The sequence below is a fragment of the Prunus dulcis genome, chromosome 7 (assembly GCF_902201215.1).
Source record: "Prunus dulcis chromosome 7, ALMONDv2, whole genome shotgun sequence".
Lineage (NCBI taxonomy): Eukaryota > Viridiplantae > Streptophyta > Magnoliopsida > Rosales > Rosaceae > Prunus > Prunus dulcis.
This window is the reverse complement of record NC_047656.1, coordinates 10,971,517-10,989,477: the sequence shown is the minus strand read 5'-3', so window position 1 is coordinate 10,989,477 and position 17,961 is coordinate 10,971,517. Positions and strand designations below refer to the sequence as shown.

General features: G+C 35.3%; 2 protein-coding genes across 2 annotated transcripts; both read left to right on the top strand.

Annotated features, from left to right (window-relative positions):
• Nucleotides 1-213: 213 nt before the first annotated feature.
• On the top strand, nt 214-2,859 carry LOC117636175. Its single transcript, XM_034370667.1, has 2 exons — nt 214-600; nt 1,582-2,859. Exon 2 carries the CDS (start codon nt 1,593-1,595, stop codon nt 2,370-2,372), a length of 780 nt encoding a protein of 259 aa, XP_034226558.1. The 5' UTR covers nt 214-600; nt 1,582-1,592; the 3' UTR covers nt 2,373-2,859.
• A 7,056-nt stretch (nt 2,860-9,915) lies between these two features.
• LOC117635927 (amino acid transporter ANT1) lies at nt 9,916-13,181 on the top strand. The gene is made up of 3 exons (XM_034370319.1): nt 9,916-10,504; nt 11,002-11,649; nt 12,544-13,181. Exons 1-3 carry the CDS (start codon nt 10,292-10,294, stop codon nt 12,949-12,951), a joined length of 1,269 nt encoding a protein of 422 aa, XP_034226210.1. The 5' UTR covers nt 9,916-10,291; the 3' UTR covers nt 12,952-13,181.
• The last annotated feature ends 4,780 nt before the right edge of the window (nt 13,182-17,961 follow it).

Sequence of the window (17,961 nt, the reverse complement as noted above, 5' to 3'; positions counted from 1 at the left end):
CGAGGATATGGATAATATTATCATATTCGGTCCCTACTCGACCCGTTGTCATCCCTGCATAGAAGGATGATCCATGATTTGACACTAAACGGAAAGCAAAAGGAAGATGTTCTCTGCAGCCATTAGGAAGCCTTTCTAAGGCAATTTAGAAAATGAATTAGGATATTATTGTCCAACTAATACAAAATACGTCGGTATATATCCTTCTTTATGAATACGACTCTAGCACGGGCTGAATCCAAAATGCCCCAAATCTTGATGGCTTATTGACGTGGGTCTCTGAATCCCTACATCAATTGACAATTGTAGTTCGTCCATGCGCGCTTGCTACATGATCACTCCCTCAACTCGGTTCGAGCCCCTCCTGCTATCGACAGAAGAGGATCCACAGAGACTCTCCTCTCTCTTCCCCTAAACCAAAAAATTCAGGCTTCAGCTGCGAACCCAACTGAAAACTCGAACCCACCCGCCCAACTAACCCAAACCCGTTTGATCTGAGATCCACCCCAAGTCCAGAGGACCCAGAAGGCTTCCTCAGAGGAACAACCGCCTACCCATCAGCTGCTTCTGTATCAACTCCTCCTTCAGCTGTCTCTACTGGTGAATTTCCTCTTTGTTTTTTCTTGTTCTTTCTTTTTCAAATTGCCCACTTTTCTTTTTGTTGCACTCTCTGTTTGTGCAAGTATTGTTCAATTTTTCAGTAACTTTTGGGATTGTTTGGGTTCTGAGGATGGCTAGGTTTAGATAAATGTTGATTCTTGAGCCAGACTTGAGGCTATAATCCAAAACAGAAGTTTTCTTTCGCTTAAGTTTTCTTCCATCCAAACAAGACAATAGGCATAAACAATTCAGTTTTGTACAAATTACCAACAAATTAAGATCCTGTTGTTTTGGTGTTTGGGTCATATTTGGTTTCTTGGGAAATCTAAAGAATATCAAGATTAATCTTTTCATCCGATGCTTTCTGATGTGTTAGGGGCAGGAGAGAATTGATAGTTGAGTGGTTTAGTTCATCTGAAAACAAGGCTGGACACACAAAAAATTTCAATTTTGTTTCTTTGTTGTTACACCCATTTTTCATTACTAGCTCAATAATCATAAATGATGCACTGCTTGCTGCTTATAATAGTGTTGTCGAAATTTTTTATCGACTTTATTTCTGAATTCTGATATGAACAAATTGTAGCCCTGAGAATCTTTTACAAGGGAAAACTTTTACATGCTAAGAGATTTGTACCCAGTAGTCTTCTGTAGGGATTCATGAGAGTTGCGTAGAGTTCGTAGTTATTTTTGTTACTTGTTTTAATTATATTGCAGTTGTGTCTTAAATGCTAAACGATAAGGAGTTGAATTTTAAACCCAGTTTCCAATTCAGATAATATGTGAAGTCTTGTTATTTGTTTGTTACATTTTTGGTAAAAGCGGCTTTTTTCTTTTCTTTTTTGTTTTGCGTAAGATAATTATTGTTCGGTCATCAGCTGCTAGAGTTTGAGCAGTATATGTTCAATTGTCTGGTCGTATTTGCCTTCAACAATGATCTCATTGGCTTTTTATCCAATCAACGTTTAATTTCACAAGCAGGTTCTCTGCTGATGGCAAAGAAAAGGCAAAGACAGCTGGTGGTTGCCCTGCACAAGAATAATACTCCCAGTGGTCTAATTGAGTCTTCAAATTCCGATAATGATCTTGATCTCCAAGATAGTTGGGTGATAGTTAAAAAGCAGAGAGTCAAAATTCTGATACCTCCGCTGCCTGTTATTAATAAATCTCCACCACCAAACCCAGGACCAATTCAGCTGCAACCGGTGGCCACAGAAGTGGCAGGCGATGGATCACAATTACCTGTTGAGACGTGTCCCAAAACGGCTTCAATTCATGAGCGAAAGAAGATTGAATCTCTTGCCCCCAAAAGGGGTATTCAGCTTACTAGAAAACGTCCTCCTGCTAAACACGTTTCAACATTTTCCAAGTCATATGGGCAAGATTTAAGAATGGAATTACGAAATCAAGATCAGTTTGTTTCTTCTCAATGTCATAGAACTCTGGGAGTATCTAAAACCTCAAAAGCTATCTTGCAGCCAAGGCGATCACATGGCCCGAGTATTTTCCTTGATCAGGGAATGTTGCTGAACCAAAGGCTAAGAGCTCTGAATCTTGAGAGGAAGCTTCAGAAAGCTGGTGGGTTAAGCCAGTGGCTAGCATCACTAGGACTGGGGCAGTTTGTTAGGATTTTCCAGAGGAAGGGTCTCAGTAAATTTCAGTTGGTTAATCTGACCATGAAGAAGCTCAAAGATATGGGTGCAAATGCAGTAGGGCCTAGGAGGAAGCTCATGCATGCAATCGACTGCTTCTGCCAGCCATGCTTTTATTAAAGCAAATGCAAGCAGAGAAACAAACAAACCCAAGTAGGGCATCCTCAACCGGTATATGTATCATGGAAATTAATTGTGTGAGAGAGAAGAAAAAGAAAGTGACTCTAAATGCAGTGAGGTATGTGGTTTCATTTTGGATGTGTACAGAATTTGGATTGGTATAGTTTATGGAAAGAAAATGTCTACAAATGCATCAGGCAGCAGTTTAGTCTTTTTTGCCAAATTTCTTTGTTCAAATGGTGGAATATGCCAAATTGCTTTGCATCAGGCCTCTATACAGCAGAATGGCCAGAGCACATGATTTGCTAATTCTGTGAAAAAGCCTCTCTGAATTTCAAACGAGTATTCAGAATGCTGCATGAAGTTGGTTGTTTAAGAAAACTTGGGTGTAATTAATTGTGTCCATTAGATTATAGAAAATGAGGGGATGATCATCAAATTGTGGTTCTTTATCATCCCAAATGAAATCACTGAAAATTTATGGTAAGCAAATCTGTTCTCTTTGTGGGTAGGCATTCAAAATACTTTGATAGAAGGATTAGATTTTATTGTAAACCATATGCTCTTCACAAATAAGTCCCGCAAAATTCAATTTCAAAGCCAGAAGAAACACTTAATCATCATTTTGAAAAATGAAAATAAAAATCTCTTGATTAACTATTATTGGACCCAATATTTTTTTTCTTCTTCGTCTTCCAGACTCAAAATCCCAACAAATCATAAACTCCAAATCTCAACCAACAAAATGAAGATTAATATCCAAATTAAGTGGATTAAAGACCATATAAAAGCCGAAAAGCTTGTGTGAAACAGATCGCTCAGGTCAAAAACTGAGTTTGGATCAAGTTTGGAGAGGTTCATGATATCTTGAGTGAGAGAGAACCTTGTGTTGTAATTTCATTTCTGTTCAATAAAAACATTTGTTTATTATAACCTTTATATATGATGGGTGAAATTTTTAGGTCACATGACGGCTAATGGAAATTCACAATACATGAGGTCACAGAATATGAAATTGTTTCAGAACATGCTTTACAATTACTAAACCTGCTCCATAAAGATATCAATATTTCTTCATATAATCCCAAAACAGAACCATATAGTTTTGTAGGGCATCATGGTGTGTCGGTAGTAGATCCCTAGGATTGATCTTCCCTGACAAGAAGAACATAAGAAATAAATTAAATGTTAAATTAAATTAAATTAGGATTTTAAGTAATAGATCTGACTATATAAGTAAATAAAATTGGATATATAGATATGAATTTGAAATATCCAAGATGCAACATACAGGTTCTGAATGATATATAAGCTATTTACAATGTCCTATGTAATATCAGTGAATCACCATCAAACTCATTACAATATATAGAGTTTTTTTTTTTATCATTTTAACTAAAGGTGTATGGGTTCATAAATTTTTTTATCTGAAAATCAATATATGAAAGCTCACCCAAAAAATAAATTCAAACAAAAAGACCCATAAAAATAAAACAATAAAGTAACTATATTAACCAATCCCCCAAAACACAAAACTTATATTAACCAATCCACAAGGATTCATCACTTAAATAGGAAACTTCAAAACTATCAGCCTACTAAGAAATATTATAAATGTTGCAGGATGGTCAACTGTGCAATTCATCTCGAGGGTACAACTATATTGATGTTTTGTTGAACCTTATTTATATATGTTTCTAGTAGAGTGCTGCTAAACGAACTCTAAAATTAATTGAGTATACCTTATGATTTAAGTACACCCTAATATTTTAATTAAAATGTAAAATTCACTAAGTACACCCTATAGAACTACAAAAAAATACCCCTGGTACACCTTAATACTTGTAGCATTATTTTATAATTGATTTTCAGCTTGATTTTTTTAATAGCGTTTATAAATCCTTAACTTTTCATATGGATTTATGCTTCTACTAAAATTGTTGACACTTTTTTTGCAATTTCAAGTTCTTACAATCACCACCTCTTTCGTTAAAAACGCAATAGGACAAATGGGAAATTAAACACAAATTATCTCATAACATTTTTTGTGTTGGAAGAAGCCAAATGAGCAAAAAGCCATCATAATTACCCATGCACGAAGCTAAGACAAACGCATGGAGATTTATCCATGGCTCCACACACACACACACACACACACACACACACACACACACACACACAAAAAAGACATGCTTTTGGTTGTTCAGAGAGGGTCCAAGTAAGTCAAAATGATTTTCATATTCATAAAGAAACTTTGACTTTGACTTTGATTCGGTTTCTTTTGGGTAATTAGGATAATAAAAGATTGTTGGAGCATAAACATAAAGAACAAGAAGAAAGAAACAGCACTGATGATTGCAAAAGGTTGCAACGTTCTCAACAAGCATGAAAATGGGTTGAATATGGTTAGTAGGGTGTACTTATTAAAATTATATTTGTTTCACAATTTTATATATCCTTTTTGGTCATTTTATATTAGGATAAATCAGTAATTCAATATATATTTTTGTAGTAGGGTGTACTCAGTTAATTTTAAGGTTCGTTTAGCAGCACTCTTCTAGTATTGAAAAAAAAAAATAGCAAGACAATAACTTCTTTTTTTAACTCAAAATATAATGATTTGAAACAAGTAAGAAAATATAAGATAAAAGCAAGATAACAACAAATTATAAAATTGAATGAGCTAAAATTATGTAATAAAGAAAAACATATGAAAAGGAAAATGCAAAATAAAAAGTAAACACAAAATAAAGAGAAAAAGGAGCAAAGAAAAAAATATATACAAAAAGCAAAAACTGAAATGAAAAAGGAGAGAAAAAGCAAGGTTGGGTTCGAACAAAAAAAAAAAAAAGATTGGGAAAAGGAAAAAGAATAGTATATTTCCTTTGAAATGCCCGGGAGTAGGGGTGGGCACGGTATGGTATTGAGCTCGTACCGCTTCTGATACCAGAAATTAAAACCAGTATGATACGGTATGGGATTATCGTTTGTCAAAGTTAGTACCGTAGCATACCGTGCCAAACGGTATCTGTACAGTATCGGTATCATTTTGATACCAACATGACACAACTATAAAATGAACCAATTCAATATTCAACATATTCATTCGCCAAAATAACTGATGCCTAAGTTACAGATTCAAATGAACATACTCAATATCCAAATCCTAATCAACATATTCAATATCCAAATCAATCAAATCAATATCCATCAACATATTCAACAGATTCATCAAATCCAAATGGTTAAAACTCATGTCTTATGGCTTACAAACCAAAATAGTTAAAATTATGTCTTATGCCTTATGGCTTACATACCCAATAACAAAACTCAGTCAATTTTTAACAAAAGATTCTTTATTTTTTATATGCTAATACAGTGATGATGCCAAAACCGTCACGTCTGACTAGTCAATGAAAGAAACCATATAGATGATGCATACATGGAAATTTAAGAACAAAATAATGAAGATACTGATCTTCAAACTAACAGAACCTAGAGGCCACTCTGAAAACTATTCTAGGGTAGAATAATACTGTTTTGAAATTTAATGCATGAGATTCTTGTTTGTATCCCACAAAAAAAAAAAAAAGTTAATGGAATTCAGGTCCTGGTTACAGAAAGGCTTTTATATGTTTCTATTTGAAACAACTTTTAATTATCAAATGAATAAAGAAAAAGGCTCTATAAACATACACACAAAGGCTATCAAAATATAGAAAAAGCAAGAAATCAACAACACAGCACAAATGGCATAATCCAGAATCAACAACACAACACAAATACTTATATTTCAGTATGAAAAAAAATTATATTTTAGTATTTAGTACGGTACGGTATTAATCGGTACCAAATACTTGATACCGCTACCATACCATACTCTATTGGTACAGTACGATATGGTACGGTACCGAATATTTCCCTATCATAAATGAAACGGTATAAAATTAGTATGGTACGGTATGGTTAGTGTACGGTTTCAGTATTTCGCCTTTAAATGCCCACCCCTATCCGGGATTGTGGGGTTTATCGAGTAGCAGCTTTATTGCTCATGCCCCTGTTTATTTTAATATGTTTTTAAGACAACAAAAAACTTAAACAAACGACATCATTTTGAAGCAAAAGATGAAAACATAACAGAAGCGAGGTGTGCGCAACGTTGCTTGCTGCGCTCAAGATGATGCGTCCCCTTGAGGCATTTCCTCGAACAGATAGCGGGCATGAATTGCCCAGCCATCCAGCCATTGCAGGGTCAATTTTCTTTCTTCATGTGGCGGATTCCGTGGTTGCGGGGTCAATTGACCACCCTTGCTCCTCTGTGGATTGCCCCTGTGCTCACCATCACTCTTAGAGTGACATATGTCCTGAAAATTGATATACACCAGTCATGCTTGTGAAATTAAATTGCAAGAAATAAGTTTGTGCTGAGGTTTACTTAGAGCCACTTCTATTAGTTTCTCTGTTTTATTATGCTTCTGAACTTATTTATTGTTGTCTACATTAGAGTGTCTCATGAATCAAATTATCTGGCATGGTGTTTAGAACTAGACTGAAATTGATGATCAACTGGATGACGAGCATGGGCAGTGGCACAACGGATATTCTAGTGAGTAAAAGAGAAGGCTTATGGTTAACAAGATCCAGAAGCTGGTCAGTGCTGGAATTGTCTAGCTTAGTTTAACTTAGGGGAAAGACACAATCACCTAAACAAGTAGCTTTTGCTCCTTCAATTTGTAACTTTCCAATGTCTATCTCAACCATGTATTGTTTTGAAATTAGTGTGGATGTGTTATGTATCTATCTCAACCATGTTATACATTGCACTTTTTTCAAGTCTGTTAGAATGTAATTATAGTGGGAGTATGGAGTTTTGTATTGCCCTTGAATTGCCTCCCTATTGCCCTGATATTGCTGCTGTATTTCCCATGTATTATCACCTTCTGTTTCAAGTATTTTCAATTGATTTGTTGCACAACTAGAGCTTCATATCTGCGTGTAGAAGACGGTACGTTATCATTGTTTTTCACTAATCTCATTGGAGCATACTTAGTATGTTTAATTGCTTTTCTATGAAGCAGGCCAGTGCTTTTGAACGGACAGTGTTCGCTAAAATCATATAGCCGTTGACAGCTTTGGTGCCATAGTGCAATACACTGGTGGTGTGAAGGCACTTTGTCCTCTTAATCATATGTCTGAATTTGAAATTGCAAGTCCAAGAGAATAACCGTTACACACAAGAAAACACTTGTATGTAATATATTTCTACTTTTTCATTATCTTATATTCTTTATTGGTTGGCATAGTATTCCTTAGATGCATACCTTGTCGATTTCCTGACAAACCTTTCCTACAGAGAACTTACTGGAGTAACCTCATTAACTTCTTGTGTATTTTTCAAAATCTCAATGGAAGATGCAGCATTATTGACAGTTTTGGAGAATTTTCAGTTCTCAACACAGGTCAAATAGGAGGAAGTGGGAACTGGGTTCATCAGGGGTTTTCTCTTTTAAGACGTTTTCTTTTTATTTTGTGTGATATGAAATTTCTTGTTCCAGAGTGCTAAAATGATTTGGAAATCTAGTGCTCCTACTAAGGTTTGTGGTTTGGCTTGGCTCGTAGCTCATGGAAGAGCAACGAAGTGACAAAGTCTTCACATGGTCTAATTGCTGGAGACAAAATCTTCACATGTAAGCCTGGTCTCTCCACATGCTGATGGTGGAGGAAAGAGCTCTGGACTTGCATGTCTTTGATGCTAAAGATGATGGGCTTTTTCGTCATTTTGAAAAGATTTTGGGTGTTTTTGAGAGCTGACTACTTCTTTTGGGGTTTTCACTAAATTCCTAAAACAGAAATAGCCTATTGGCTATATCCTTACTATTTTTCATGTTATTGAGTGTTATCAAATTTTTCGTCACAAGGTGTACGCATGCCAAATTTGACGGAGAGATGGAAGGAATGTTGAGAAATATGATGGTGGGGGTGAACATTGGCTAAAAAAATTAGTTCATATCATTAATTGACTTAAAAAAAGATCGGGGGAAAATTGAAAATTAAATGATAGTTTAGGAGGCAATTCAGCAATTTACTCTTTTCTCAATTTGCCTTCATTATTTTCTAAATTTCTTCCATTGTTTTCTAGATTTCTTTCGTTTTCTAGATTTCTTTTCTTTTCCCTTTTTGTTATGGTTTTTTGGCTAGATGTGCATTTTATACGCGCATGGGTTGTTGTTGTAGAGTTGACAATCACTTTGGAAAAAAATCTACCCTCTGATTACCATTAGGGTTTAGGGAAAATCCTATACGGACGAGTAAGAGTGGGCATCTCATCCGAATTATATGCGTACCGACCGTACCGTATCGACGGTTTGGTTTGGTTTGGTTAAATAATTATTTTTTACTTTTAATTATTTTGATCCGATCCTTATCGAAATGTTTGGTTTGGTTAACGAAAACAAAATTCCTAACTCGATGGAAACCGGTACCGATCCGATATTTATACTTATTTTATTATTTAAATACAAAAACAAGAAACCACATGTAAATACAATCAGCATTTTGTATCACTCTTTTATCACTACTGTATCACTTCTTTCACACCATTGTATCACTGCTTTATCACCACTGTATCACTTCTTTATCACCATGGTATCACTTACCCGGGTACTGTAGCACTTTTTGGTCAGAGAGGAATTTATGAACTTCCTATGTTTTCCAGTTTCGACCTTTGTCCCGTTTTTTACCTGTAACTTTCCAGTTGTTGATCCAAATTTTATGTTCTTTATATGGTTGGATTCACCATGAAAAACTAAAGAACCCAATGCATAACAAATGTCAAAATCATTTACATAAATGTAGAGAATTCAATAAAAAGAACATTCATAGGTTCAAACAACAAACACAAGTGGCTCCTAGTACATCTTGAGTACATATTGAATGATATAGTGACTAAGTTATTTGATTTCATACTTGGATGAATTAGACTATTGGATTTTTATATTTTACAAGGATAATTTGGTGTATTTGTTCAAGAACTTATGTTATGTGAAAGTATTATAAATTGTATTTTTATTAGTATGTTTTTATTATGGTACTACCGGTGTATACATCCAATTCGAATCGAATATTAGGTTAATTGATCTGAAGTCTACCGAAGTCTTTGGTTTGGTTAACGGAAGAGCCTTCTACCGTTCCGAACCGATTCGTGCCCAGGCCTACGGACGAGTCTTTGATGGATTTTGCTCGCGCTTATCATATAATGCCACGTCTTAATTTTTACAATTGACAAAGTAACGAAAATTTGCACGAGACAAGGGAATAAATTTGCACAAAATGAAAGTTACTATCTCACTCATCACATGATGTGCGTATATATTGTTTTACTATTCCGAACTAATCACAGATAAATACATGATATGCGTGGCATGTCCATATAATATGTGTGGCATGCCGTAATGGACCGAGATGGCAAAACAGTGCCATCACGTTTCACATAAAACAGAATCCACGTATCGCTCAAAGAAGCAAACAAAATTTTGTGTCCTGTGACAGATTGGAAGGTCGCCGTAGAATTCGACATCTGTTGATAAAATCAGAATCTCCCATCGACCGTAGCTCACATGGAGCTCTGAGCGCGACTCATACCAAACCCTCCCCATCTAATTAAACCTTTCCAAGTTTAGAGAGCAAAGAAAAAGAAGATTCCATCGAAAAACCCAATTATCATCATCACTTTGGACAGGTTTGGTGCAATGAACCAATATCCAGAAAAAATACCCGTATGAGATCTCATCTTATCAAAGATTTTCACTCTCTACCAAACCCCCATATTGGTTTTTATATATCAACCATGGAATTTGCTAGCTACCCATGAAGTCTTCCATAGTTATAGTTCTCATGCTCTCAGTTTCACAGAGAAAACAATGGAGTGTGGAGGAGGACAGAGCAAGGCGGTTCCTTTGCTTGACAAGCCAGCTGGGGCTTCTGCGGCTCAGACTCTCGGAAACATAATCGTTTCCGTTGTTGGGACCGGCGTTTTGGGTCTCCCTTTCGCTTTGAGAATCGCTGGCTGGCTTGCGGGTTCGCTTGGTGTGATTATTGCTGGCCTCGGCACCTACTATTGCATGCTCCTCCTTGTTAGTTTCTTCGGCTCCTTCTCTTTTTCTTCAGTTTTTCATTCTTGTTTTAATTTGTTCTTTGTGGTTTAACGTCCTATTCGACACAGTTATGTTGTTAGACTATGTGGCAGGTTATGTTGCTAGGCTGTTGGACTCGACATTGTCAAACTATCTTACATGTTATTAACTTGTTCATTTGGGCATTTAGATTATTTTGACATGTTAAGTTGGGACTTTTGTTATGTTGCTAGAGTATATGCACATGCTATGCTATGTGTAGAGCGTTTTAGGTGTTTTATTTATTTTGAGATGTATTTGAACAAACATCACTTAGATCAATCATTCAGATTACAATATGACCCGCTTAGATCAATCTTCGTGAACACAGCAATCTCCTTTTATCCCCCCTTCTTAATTCACATTTCTGGTGTGGTATAGTTGGACTTTTTTTTCCCTTGGGGATGGGGAAAAGTTTAAAATTGATCTTTATGTTTTGATTCCGTGATAATGAATAGGTGGAATGTAGGGAGAAGTTGGCATCAGTAGAAGACTCAGCAAATAGAAAAACTTATGGTGATTTGGGTTATGGATGCATGGGAAGGACAGGTCGTTATCTAACCGAATCTGTGATTCTGGTTGCCCAATGTGGAGGCTCCGTGGCGTATCTTGTATTTGTTGGGCAAAACCTTTCATCGATATTGAATGGCTACGGTTTCTCAGTTGCTTCCTGTATATTTTTATTAGTTCCAATTGAAATTGGGCTGTCTTGGATAGGCAGTCTATCTGCTTTAGCACCCTTTAGTGTCTTTGCATCAGTCTGCAATTTGTTGGCTATGCTCTTTGTGGTGAAAGAAGACATACAGCAGGCATTCGAGGGTGAGTTTTCTTTTAGTGATAGGACCGCGGTCACATCAAGTATAGGAGGGTTGCCATTTGCAGGAGGCGTGGCAGTGTTTTGTTTTGAGGGGTTTGGGATGACATTAGCACTGGAAGGTTCTATGCGAGACAAAACCTCGTTCCCGAGGTTGCTTGGTCTGGCTTTGACAGGCATAACCCTTGTCTATGTTTTATTCGGATTCGCCGGTTACATGGCTTACGGTGATCAAACCAGAGACAGTGTCACTCTCAATCTCCCTCGAAATTGGTCTGCTGTAGTAATTCAGGTAATGTGCTCTAACCTTCCCTGTCATACTTGTCAACACTCATCTTGGTTTCAAATTTTCATTGCACGTGCTTACTTTTATTGTCTTGATCTTTCTGTTTTTAGGGTATGCTTTGGAATTTAGATTTACAATTAAGATAAGAAGTTCTTGGTAGCTTTGGGTTGTGGGTTTATATAAAGAAGTTGTAAGAAATACATTTTGGACAGAAAAATAAAAAGGAATGTACATTTCTTAGTTGGAACAGTCTCTTGAGCTTAGGCTTAGTTGGCAAGATAGATCCAATTACCGTCATCCACCTTCTTAGAAGCTTAATTAATAGTTCCCCTGCCAAACTATATATGGTAGTATTCGTCTCATGATTGGTTTGCACTATTTCAGTTTTCATCAGTCTTCCTGTTTCCTTATAATTGCTTTGCCCAAAAAGGATATGGTATTGGCATAAAAATAAGTTAATACAATTATGATATATCTTTAAGTATAAGGGAAGTACTTGTTATGTTTATACATATACTGATATGCATGCATATTGTTACAACGAAACTTTAGTTTTCTCAATTTTCTTTCTCTAATTTCAAGTATCAAATAAATTCTATTAAGGTAAACTATCTTTTAGTGTGCTTCCCTGATCCCATAGCAAAGATATCATGGTTTAATAGCTGAACTGATGACTTGGTAATCATGCACATTGACTAGCATGTGAAATCCAGGTGGAAAATATGGTTTCAAGGTTGCTTGATGGGTTTTTACTTTTCAATGTATAGTTTTCTTGATGAGTTCTGTAAGTAGTAATCATAACATCTGACTAGGTTGATGCAGAATGTCTTTCTTTTCAATTGTACCTTATGTAACTGTAGGAGATTTTGGCTGATTTTTTGGTTGACTGCCTGGTAACAGATTGGTTTGTGCCTGGGGCTAATATTTACGTTCCCAATCATGCTACACCCAATTAACGAGATCATAGAGGGAAAGCTAGCGAAAGTAAAATGGTTTCAGAAGGCTCATGACAATAACAATGAGTATTCAACAACACGAATCGGAAAATTTGCAATATACATGACTCGAGCAATGGTGGTGATCCAATTGGCGGTCTTGGCCTCATGTGTTCCAGGGTTTGCAGTATTTGCCTCGCTTGTGGGGAGTACTGTATGTGCACTGATCTCATTTGTTTTGCCAGCTACATTTCACTTAGCATTATTGGGTTCTTCCCTAAAACTCTGGCAGAGAACCTTGGATTTTTCCATTTTATTGTGTGGAATGCTTTTCGCTGCTTACGGTACCTACAACGCCATGGTCGGTGTTTGAAGAGCTTCTTCACTCAAAACATGAAATTTTACAAAAGATACATAAATAGCAACTGTACAAGGGAACTACCCTCAAAAGATACTGTATATTGTATCTGGGTTTTGAGATTAGATGTACCAGCAGAATGTATAATATTGTTTTCATGTTATACCTAAATTGTTTGTCAGTTGCTTCAGAAATGTGATCCTTTGAATTGTTCTCGTCTCCAGAAAGCACATTTTTCCTTTCTATTGCATTGTTTCCTTGGTGATCAAACTATTGCATTTGTCTTCTCAGTTTTGTTTTGATTGTTTATTTTTTGGTTCAGGTAGTTGTAGAGATGGAAAATAGTCACATATCACAAGCACAACCGAGGTTGCCATTGTTGATGCTAATTTGATAAACGAAAATAGAGCAGGCAACAAACAAGTTCCTCTTTAGAGAGTCAATCTCATTTGAACCAAAAGAACACAAGTTGGATCCAAGTCCAGCCCAACTCTAACGCCCAATTCTAAAGCCCAACCTGATAAGAATAATAATGTTTAGAACTACGAAAATCATGGTCATTGGACAACATAACATACCATGAGCAATTCTGACCCCAAAAAAAAACCCATATGGGCAAGAGACTTTGGTTTAAGAGCAGTTATCCTAATTTGATCTAATGTTTAAGAGATATGGCTTCACCTAAAGGCCAAATATAAAACCTTCATTATAGAATTCTTTTTCACTCGAGATTCTGTGTTCGATTTCCTCCTTTTCCAATATCACTTATATCATAAAAACATATTAGATTGTGCCAATGAAGAATCAACGAATGATCTCTAATTATAAACATGAACTTTCACAATGAACAGTTTAGATTATGCCACCGCATTATATAGTAAACCCAGAAGAATAATTTGTTCCACAGATTTCCATATTAAGTTACATACAGCATGCATATTTAAATTCCTATATTTGATATTCGATTCTCAATTGAAAATATCGAATTTCCCATTTGTTTGGTAGTTGGTAGTGTTTCTGATAATTCTAAGAAGAAATATTATAAAATTTTGATTCGATTTTCGTAAATCCAAAAAAGGAACCAAATCGACCGAAAATAGGCCTGGCTTTATCTACAAAGCTGAATAATTTATCAAATGATTGCATTCATTGGTGGCATATCAGATTTGGATGCATCAATCAAAGCTAATGCTCTTGCCACTCACCTTGGCACGAACACCCCACTCTGCTTTTTGGCATAGATTACAAAGTGGGAAATGAAAGTGAAAGGGAAAAATAGAGAATGATTCTCATTCTTGGCATTGTAAAAATCAAGGTAAAAGGCAAAATTTCAAAAATTCCAAAGGATAGCTACCTACCTTCTATTTGTATATACGTGTAATAAATTCTATAATGTTGTTGTTTGATGATCGAGATCGTCATTATGATTCAATTTTATTCAATATCATTCATGTGGATCAATTTTGTCAAATTTCATACATTCTACATAAATGATATTTAGAGTCTGACTTAGAAGATAGATGATTTCGGTGAAAAGTCTTCTTCGTTTAGAAAAGGTTTGTTTCATGACATGACACCTACAAATTTGATTATTATTAGTATTTATCTACTAAAGATTTTGCACCACTAAGGAACAAAAATATTCATGTGGGCAGAGGGCAATAGACAACACTTGTTTGTTAGGGTGAAAATGAAAGGGATTTTTTCTTGGGGACTTGTAGCTAATGTAAATCTGACTCTATATGACTCATTCCACCCCAAAACATGAAAGAAAAATAAAGTGGTCCCGTTTTTCATGTCTTGTCTTCACTTTAACCCAATTATTAGAAGTATGCAGTCTAGCTGTCTTGGTGCAATTCCCTTTTCGCTTAGGTGGAAAAGGTAGGGAATTGTTGGTTTTGCCAAAACTTTTTGAGAAGTTGATAATATTTTTGCCCATTCTCATATGAACCACAACCCTGAAAAAGTAGGCTACAAATATCAGTGATTGTGACTATTCGTAATCCAATACCAAGGGTGAATGGAACATGGATCATGGTGTTGAGACAACATTATTCCATCCACTCCATCTTAGTAATGGGAAATACTATATATGTGTTTGATGTAGACCTCGAACTCCATACTCAAACCCAAAACCTACTTCATTTATGAATCTCAAAACTCAAGCTCATAGTGTCGACTCTCGAGCTGGGTTAGGCCATAAATTTGAATCCTTAGATCCAAAATTGTGCTTTAGCTCAACACCTTAGAACATGGATTCGAAACCCTAGACCTCAAAACCCAAAATTGGGTATAAAAAATTGTACCCTAGGTCTGCCTCAAATTCGAACTTTGAATTTTAGAGGTCAAATCCAAAAATCTGAACATGGACTTCGAATCCTAAACACAAACCATGTGCTCGTTCTTAATTTGATTGGGATAAGTTATCGCAGCTTTCTAGTTAGTGACAACTTTCCCACATAATTAGGGCAATTAGCCAAACATGAGTTTGAATTAGTATGTTTTAATCACTCTTTAATCTCACATATGAAAATTTCAACTAAATAAGGAAATTCTTAATCCATAATAAAATGATCACCATATAGGTTCCGACGATGATCCGGTTAGGTACAATGATCTCAATGCATCCAACGATCACCAAGACAAGTCTCGTCTAAGCATTTTATATGAGACATAGGGAACTAAGAGAAAGAGAATACCGGTCCAATTCGATTTACTTGACGGTCTAAACTGGACCAGTTTGACCCGAATTCGATGACAAAGATTACTATGTTTAATGAGTATGATGTGCATGGAGCATGCTGATGGTGACATGATTCCTCCTCATAGTAAGAGCATTCACAGTGGGAGAGTGTATAATAATGTGTATGTTAAATATACACCCTTTGTTATTGGAATCACCCGCAATGGAGAGACGTAAACGAGTGTAAATTTGCATCACTATCATGAGATGCAAATTTAAATACACATATATATATTTTTTTATATCTCTTGTAGATCTACATGAGAAAATGTGAAAAAAAAAAGTGGACAAAAGTGGGACTTACAACAAAAAAGGTGAAATAAATTAATTATACATCTTTCCCACTTGAGCAAAAATCACATTTACAACCTCCAGAGACGTAAAAAGGATATAAAAGTAGCTTTACACCTCCGAAAATACAGCATCCCACTGTGGATGCTCTAACGAGATGGAGCCTCCACTTTTAAATTCTAGTGGGGCCCAATTCCGAAACACGAAATCATGCACTGCCACTGATACCTACACATTCCCTCCCTTAATTTAATCTAACATTTTTGCTTTCGCTTTTTCTGGGAGAAATCTGGTGGGCCACCAAACTAAAAATATTGAAAGTTCTGGGTGGGCCCAAACATCACAGCTCAATCGCCTTGAAAGCGTCTCTTTTGCTTGCGTCAACTTGTCGTTTACTTTCCAAAACAATACTTTTGCTTTATATTTTTAAATCAAATTCTTTATATCAAAATTGTTTTCTTTAAATGGACCATTGAATTTTTTTTTTTATAAAGTTTTTTTCATTTTGTCTTTATTTATTGACTTTTTTATAGTGTAATTGGGAGCATAAAATTGAAACTCTAGCGAACCATTTTATTTGTAAAATAATCAATTTGGTCAACAAATGTCAAAATTTAAGAAATTTAAGAAAAAATTAAGTCGTATTTCAACAAATCGTTCTTTAAGAGAGATTCTTTCTTTAGTGTAGTGGAATTAAAGTAATTGCTTTATCAGACAAGATCTTGGATTCAAGTCCTAGCATCCGTGTTGTGTGTATAATTTTAGTGTATTATCACCCCTTTCAATAAGAAAGGTCCTCAAAAGAGAGATTCTCCTTTATATAACACACACACACACACACATATATATATATATAATGGATTAGTGTTTTGTAATAAATTCTATTGAGTTTTCTGTTAATTAATTTGGCCTGCAATTGGATTATAATATGTAATATCAAAATTAAACTAGCGGCTAGAAAAAAAATTCTTAAAACAGATTAGACTATAAAAAAATCTTAAATGTGATGTCACAGTGAAAGAAACATTTCATCTATATATATATATATATATATATATATATATATATACAATCTTGATCTCTTGGACTACAGGGCTCCAAGAGATTTATGGTCACTCACCGTTTGATGTAAATTCAACGGTTCACTTCTTTTAAAAAACTTTTTTGAACCATTAGATTAATATCCAATTGTGGTTGACCACAATCTCTTGGCCTCTTGTGGTCCAAGAAATCAGGACTATATATATATATATAATTGTTTTATATATATATGATCTCTTGGACCCCTGTAGTCCAAGAGATTTATGGTCACTCACCGTTGGATGTAAATTCAGCGGTTGACTTGAATCGGGTAATAATCATTTATGTCATATTGCATTTATATATATCATTTTGAACCATTGGATTTATATCCAACGGTGGGTGACCACAATCTCTTGGAGATCGGGACTGAATGATTATATATATAGATGAAATGTTTCTTTCACTGTGATATCACATTTAATAATTTTTTTATAGTCTAATCTGATCCCTTGGACTATAGGAGTTCAAGAGATTGTGGTCACTCACCGTTGGATATTAATCCAATAGTTCAAAAAAGTTTCTTAAAAGGAGTACAAAAGTGAATGAACTATTGAATTTAAATCCAACGGTGAGTGACCACAAATCTCTTGGACCCCTGTAATTCAAGAGATCGTGATTGTATAAAACAAAAGACAAAGAATGGTGAAACATTCAAAATATCAGAAAATGCCCTTAATTAATGCAAACATTAAAAATTGAAATGATTAATTAAATGAGGATAATATTGTTAATTTATATTTATCCTATTAAAAAAATAAAAACAAATAAAATAATGGGTCCTATTTTTATGGAACATAACTATCCATTCTTTTCTTAGTTCTAAAATAAAAATAAATAAAACAAAACAAAAAACCAATTGGCAAGGGGCTAGTTTAAATATATAAAAAATTGGTATGCCCCAACGGAGG

Excerpts from the sequence above, each read along its gene's own strand:
- LOC117636175 (XM_034370667.1), top strand. The coding sequence starts at position 1,593 with ATGGCAAAGAAAAGGCAAAGACAGCTGGTGGTTGCCCTGCACAAGAAT.
- LOC117635927 (XM_034370319.1), top strand. The coding sequence starts at position 10,292 with ATGGAGTGTGGAGGAGGACAGAGCAAGGCGGTTCCTTTGCTTGACAAG. Across the intron at positions 10,505-11,001 it reads ACTATTGCATGCTCCTCCTT|GTGGAATGTAGGGAGAAGTT; the intron begins GTTAGTTTCTTC and ends GATAATGAATAG. Across the intron at positions 11,650-12,543 it reads GGTCTGCTGTAGTAATTCAG|ATTGGTTTGTGCCTGGGGCT; the intron begins GTAATGTGCTCT and ends GCCTGGTAACAG.